General features: G+C 32.1%; 1 protein-coding gene across 1 annotated transcript; it reads left to right on the top strand.

Moving 5' to 3' along the window:
• Window positions 1-1,901: 1,901 nt before the first annotated feature.
• On the top strand, window positions 1,902-5,986 carry SDG4 (SET domain group 4). The gene is made up of 11 exons (XM_079060619.1): window positions 1,902-2,384; window positions 2,670-2,819; window positions 2,904-3,056; window positions 3,174-3,200; window positions 3,294-3,411; window positions 3,499-3,595; window positions 3,667-3,760; window positions 3,854-3,932; window positions 4,023-4,194; window positions 4,261-4,341; window positions 5,602-5,986. Exons 1-11 carry the CDS (start codon window positions 2,070-2,072, stop codon window positions 5,765-5,767), a joined length of 1,452 nt encoding a protein of 483 aa, XP_078916745.1. The 5' UTR covers window positions 1,902-2,069; the 3' UTR covers window positions 5,768-5,986.
• The last annotated feature ends 787 nt before the right edge of the window (window positions 5,987-6,773 follow it).

The raw sequence follows: 6,773 nt of genomic DNA on the forward strand, positions 1-6,773 counted from the left end.
TCAAATTGTCTATCTAAACTTATGTAACCCAATATATCCATCTCATCAGACATTAACTCATTTTCTGCTATTTTTTTTTCTGGAAACACATATTTTGTTGGTTTCATTGCTGACTTAGATACATAGTCATAAATGAGCCGATAAGATGGATATCAAATTTTACAGTAAATGTAACATTATATAACCCATCCTATCCATCTTATCAACTAATTTAATGTTTATGCGTCCAAATTAGCAATGAAACCGATAAAATATATGTTATATGGAGAAAATGACCAAACAATCACTAAATTTTAGTCTGAGACTTACTTATTCGTAAATTAGGGTAAAATAATGAGACTTTAATGAAACATGTAAATAATGAAACCGATAAACCGGGAAAAAAGGGGTCAAATTGTCATTTTTACCGATAATTTATGTTTTTTCATAAACAAATTTTAATTTGGAACTTTTTCGTAAAATAATGGTGAAAAAATCATTCACAAGGCCATATTTACATTCCTGTGGAGTTATTACAAGTAAGTAAAACAATATAACGACAACATACCATGAGCCGATTATACTATGGTCCGTTATATTAGCTAAACTACATGTCTCGTTGATTCACAATTTATGGTGAAACATATTCCATTTTTGATAAATAAACTTTTTAGGGATTGATATGCTCTAAATATGGTCATTTAATGAAAAACTAAAAAAATTATTGTCATATGTTTTGTTAAGACTAAACTGCAATTTTGGTCCTGTGTTAGCAAAAAAATGTGGATGGAGTCATACATACCATCAAAATCCACGTTCATCATCTTCAATCTAATAATCACATTTACTTCATCGGACCACCGACCACCACTAGCTCTTCACCATCTCTAAATCAACAAACCCAACATCACCAGCCACCATGAACCACCATTATCTTCATCTCATGTTCTAATTTAGATGCCCTCACTAACATCAAGATCACCATTAATGTATCGTCTTCTTCCTAAATTCTTGATTTTAGGGTTCAAGTTCTCGATTTTAGGGTTCCAATTTTTGAGTTCTAATTGAGTATCGTCTTCTTCCATTGCCTTTGATGCTTCTACAATCGATGGTGTTGGTCTGTTGAGATGATGAGAAATTAGTGATGGTGGTATTCTTAAGGTTTTTGTCTGAGAGGTGATTGTTTGGTGTGTTTTAGATATCAGTCAACTGATGTATTGTACTGGTGGTTGGATGATGCTGGTTAGGTCAGAAAAATGAGAAAACGGTGAAGATGTTGATGATGGACCAGGTGGTAGTTTGCGACAGGGGAGATGAAGTGGGGGGGAAGTTATGGCTGGAGGAGATGAAGTGGATATGGTGGTGGGAGGGATAACACCGTGAAGTGGGAGAGGAGAAGGGGGGAGGTGTGGGAGGCAGCAACTCTGACAAACCATGGTTGATTTCAACTCCGGATCTGGCGATTTCTCTCCAGATAGAAGGCAGTGGCCCCGACGTTATGTTGCCGGCAGAAGAGAGGATGCAGAATAAGTGACTGTGAGGAGTTAAAGATTGAGGGTGGGGTGGGTGCGTTTTTGTTTAGTTTTTAATTAAATAATAATAATAAAATGAATTTTAAAAAAATAAAAAACAAATGAAAAGGGTAAAATAGTCATTTAAATTGTTTAGGGACCAAATCCACGGAAAGTTTATGGTTTTGGACTGGTGCAAGTTGAAAACTTTTTGGACTCTATCCACACTTTTTTGCTAAACAGGACCAAAATTGCAGTTTAGTATTTTGTTAATGAATTTAGAATTTTAGTCCAGAGAAATGTTCATGGAGATTTTGGTAAATTCATGTCCTCTCCAAAAGTTTCAAACTTCCCGCCGAGAAAATAAGCATCTTCTTGCAAAATCCCTTCCATCCCTCTCTTTCTCCATCTCTCACGCAGTAACAACACCAGCTGTGTGTGTAATACCGCGTTGTTCTTTCTCTTTTTTCCCTCAACAAAATCTCCATCAGACGAAAATGTTGAACCAAATAGCCATTTTGCCCCAAATGATAATCTCTTAAACACCATACATCTTCCAATTTCTTTTTTAGGGTTTATATGTTTATCACAACGATGCCTGACTTAGGCAACCTTGTAAGCACGTCTTCGCTTCCCCTTACTCGTTGTTCTAATAGTTCAAGACCAGGAGCCATGGGAAACCGCGATTTGTGTGACCCAAAGTATGCTAAAGAATCAGAAACCTCTTTACCAGTGCAAGACGAAAGTAACAGAGAGCGGTCTGTTAAGATCAATAAATCTGTGGAATCAAAGAGTTTGAATGATTATTGGATCGATTGGGTTTCGAAGAATGTCGAGTTGGGGGTTCCTGAATCGAAATTGTTTCTCCCGTTTCTTGTCAGCGCACCAAAACTGGTAAAATCATCTCAATACTCTTTTATGCAAGTAGTTTCGATCATCTTCATAGGAACCTTCAAATTTATGATGCAATGAATCAGTTATTGGATTATTTTTAGAAATTTATGGAACTAAAATCGAATTCATAGATGAACTACATCACAGGTCTATGAACACCACCACTTTTTTCCATAGCAAACTTAATTGTAGCTATAGATTCGCTCTTTAATGATTTGGAATCTGAACATGAAACAATGATTTGTTTTTGAATGTGTGATCAACAATTCATACAATCCATCTCAGGCTGAATGTCGTACCTGTGAGAATGTAATCTACCCAGGGGAAGAGGTATCGTGCGTTGTTCGTGATTGTAAAGCTTCATATCACCTGACATGTGTACAAAACTGGCTTGGATTATCGCCATCATCAAAACCATTCAAATGTCCTCAACATGTACACTGATTCTCCTCTCTTCTCATTCTTTAATCTGTTTTCAATCATCAAAACATTCATCTAATTCTTTTCAATCATCAACAGGCATGTTTTCTATGCAAAAAGAAAATCCATCTATGGCGATGTTCAAGATGCCATATAGCATCACACGACAAATGTGCACCATTTTCAGATCATCTGTTGCATTCTAAAGACAACCAAAAAATCTGTTGGAGACATTATTGGCCACCATTAAAGGTCAATCTCTTCCTTCATCATCAAATACAAATCTTTAACATTCTTAGCTTTTCAATAAAAGAAAAAAACATTATTCGTTTCAATTGATTAGGCTGATGTATCTTGTTGAATAACCAGCCTGCAGTTCCCACTAACAGCATAGAGGTAAGTAAGTCTTGTTCATCAATTATCATTCCATTAATTCAAACAAAATTATGATTTAATAAACTTTTAACAAATCATTTTGTTGAATTATAGGAACTTTTTTGTCGTTTACCTTTACCATATACAGTGGATGAATTCAAAATCGATCTCTTGTTGAAAGACACAATGGAGAACAAACTGGAGCCACCTCCATATGTTCATATCAGACGAAGTATCCTCAATTTATTTATTATAATTACAAATTATAAATATTATTTAACTTTATTTAAATAATATATTGTTCTTTAACGAAAATTAGATATATATCTTGTAAAGAAAAAACGTGATGACACAAATACAAATACTGGATGCACTGATTGTAGTTCTAGCACTTGTTCTGAAGATTGTGTATGCAGGTATTTTATAAAAAAGGTGAAATTTATAAAAAAATAAAAAATGTTTATAAATTTTGTAATTTGATAAACAGGCTACAATGTATAAGCTGTTCAAAGGCATGTAAATGTTCAGAAAGGTGTACAAACAAGCCCTTCCGAAAAGACAAAAAGATCAAAATTGTTTTGGTACTTTTTTAAACAAATAAATAACTTTTCCAAATTTTATTCAAATTTTGTTCAAAATTTGTTCAATGATTATAATTTTATAAATTTTTGTAGACTGAAAGATGTGGTTGGGGAGTTGAGGCTGTTGAGCCTATAAAAAAAGGCGAATTCATTATAGAATATGTAGGAGAAGGTAATATTTTAATTACTATTTGTGACGTTTTATAAAATTTTATTAGTTTTGACTTTTGAGTTATAATTATTTATTAATTTATTGTTTTAGTTATTAGTGATGCGTTGTGTGAACAAAGGCTTTGGGACATGAAGCACAAGGGGATTAAGAATTTTTATATGTGTGAAATTCGAAAAGATTTTACAATCGATGCTACTTTTAAAGGAAATGCTTCTCGTTTTCTAAATCATAGTTGTGGTCCTAATTGTGATCTTGAAAAATGGTAAGCGTGTGAATTTTGTTAGTGTAAAGGGTATTTTGGACATTTAAGTTATGTTGACTTTTTTAGGGATGTTGATGGGGAGACTCGTGTTGGTGTTTTTGCTGCTAGATCTATCAAAGCCGGGGAGCCTTTGACTTATGATTATCGGTAATATATTTTTTTTTTCTAATACAACATTATTGATTTAAATAATTAATTATGTAATAATGTATTACAAGTTTACAACAATTTTGAAGCTTTTTACAAAATGAGAAGATTTTTGGGTTATTGTTAGAAAAGTTGTTCAAGTATTTTGTCTTAGTTTATGGAAAAGTTTCGGTTTTTATTTTTTGATGTTTATCTTTATTTTATTTTTTAAACAGAAAATGATAGATTATTGTGTAAACCTAGATCATTGGGACGTTTCTGTTCAAAAAATAAAAGTTAAAAATATTTCATAATTTGACAAAATAATGAAACTTTTATAACAATGACCCAAGATTTCTTAACCAAAACCTTTGAATTTTGGCATAATAATCTTAAGTAAATCATTTAATGGTGACATGTAATAAAGGATGTCAAAAAAGACAAACATTTCATTTACAAAACTTGAAATGCTAACCAATACAAAAACAAAAAAAAATAAAAATAAATAAATATTGAGTTTTATGCATAAAAATCCTATTATTTTGGAGTAAATTACACGAATGGTCCCATGGTTTGGGGTAATTTGCGCGCTTGACCCCTAACTTATTTTTTTAACTTGGAAGGTCCCTGCTGTTTGTTTTTGTTGTGTCTGTCCCTGTCTAACCTAAAAAGACTATTATTTAAATAGGGAAAAATGGTGTGGTAGGTAAGGTAAGGTAAGAGCGGGCGGGGTTGGGGTGTGTTTATTTAAATAAATTAAAAAATCAAGGGAAAAATAATATTTTTAGGTAAGACAGGGACCAAACGCGTAACAAAAACAAACATTAGGGACCTTCCGAGTTAAAATAATAAGTTAGAGACCAAACGTGCAAATTACCCTAAACCATAGGGACCATTCGTGTAATTTACTCATTATTTTGGGGAAATTTTTGATAAAGTCCTAATTTCTTTTAACAGAAAAGTCTCGGTTATTTAAAGTTTTGCCCCAATTAGCGAAAAAGTCCTTATTTTATTTTGGGTTTTATTCAGAAAAGTTCCATTACTTTGGAATTTTTTTTGAGACTTTTCTGTATAAAACCTTACAAATATTTTGAAGATGGTTTGTTGAAAAACCTTATAACTTTTACATTTTCTGGGTATGACATGACATGATATATCATAATCTTAAACATGTTATATATGACATGGCATGACATGGCAGATATATTTTATTTGATATGAATTGTAGTAAGACTTAAATTAAACATAAATAAAAGACTTATGGATTTTGGCATATTGTAGATTTGTGCAATTTGGGCCGGAAGTAAAGTGTCATTGTGGGGCTTCAAGTTGTCAAGGATATCTTGGGACTAAAAAAAAGATAGCAAAATTGGAGCTTCTTGATTGGGGTGCAAAGCGTAGAAGAACAACAACCGCTAGCTTAAAGATCATCAAAATCAAATCATAAAAATTCCACAAAAGGTTAATCAAATCATGTTGTATATCGGCTTTTGTTTTTACCATTTCATTATCATTACAATGGAATATAAACAAGGAAAAGGGTATAGTGGTAAAATAGTTACATTTCTTTCGGTTTTTGTTGTGGCCACAGTATGTCATATCATGTAGAGATGTTAGACCAAAAACAAGGAACAATTTATTAACTGTGAGTCTGATCTTTTTTGCTTTAGGGATATTATGTCTTTTGTATTTTGTATTTTGTATTTGAACAAAATACAGAAAAGTACAACATATTATAGACATCTTATTGAAAAAAAACTATATTAAGTTTTTGATTGTTTAGATCTTCCATCACTTGTACTACATATAATATATTTAGGTGATAATTTTTGAATATTTCTATACTAGCAACTATAATACGCTTTTGAGATTACTATATAGGGAATCTTTATTAGGGTTTATGGTAACTTAAGAGAAACCCTAATTGTGCCTCCTCCACTCCTCTTTGGTCAACATATAGAACCTCCCGAAAAAAAACCTTTTGGCAATTTTCTTCAAACAATTAAGAATATCAAGGTTTTGGGTTTTCTTGGTGATTTAAGGACTAGCATCCAATGTGTTTTCTCATATGGATACCAATAGAGGTTATCAACACTTTTGATCACACGTTTCTACACCAAATGATCGTCATTGTTGATCATTATCTAAAAAGAGATTACCCCATATGATTATTTAATGTGGTTAATTTACTTGATTCAAATAAGAGGCGTATTGGGGATTAGTTTTAATAAATCATTTTAAATTTCATTGCATTTATGATTTCGTGTATATTGTTTTAAGGGGCAATTACTAATCTAGCCAAATTAAGTAAGTGATTAGCAATTTTTAGCCAAAAATTAGTAAATGTCCAAATATAGCCCACGAAACCGTAGGTTTCTATATTCGTCTACTGTTTCGTGTTTTGCATAATTTTTTTTTCATTTCTAAAATACAAAACCGTAGGTTTTTTAAAA

This window comes from Lactuca virosa, chromosome 7 (genome assembly GCF_052849685.1).
Source record: "Lactuca virosa cultivar CGN04683 chromosome 7, Lactuca_virosa_CGN04683_v6, whole genome shotgun sequence".
NCBI classification, from domain to species: domain Eukaryota; kingdom Viridiplantae; phylum Streptophyta; class Magnoliopsida; order Asterales; family Asteraceae; genus Lactuca; species Lactuca virosa.

Excerpts from the sequence above, each read along its gene's own strand:
- SDG4 (XM_079060619.1), top strand. The coding sequence starts at position 2,070 with ATGTTTATCACAACGATGCCTGACTTAGGCAACCTTGTAAGCACGTCT. Across the intron at positions 2,820-2,903 it reads CATTCAAATGTCCTCAACAT|GCATGTTTTCTATGCAAAAA; the intron begins GTACACTGATTC and ends AATCATCAACAG. Across the intron at positions 3,201-3,293 it reads TTCCCACTAACAGCATAGAG|GAACTTTTTTGTCGTTTACC; the intron begins GTAAGTAAGTCT and ends GTTGAATTATAG.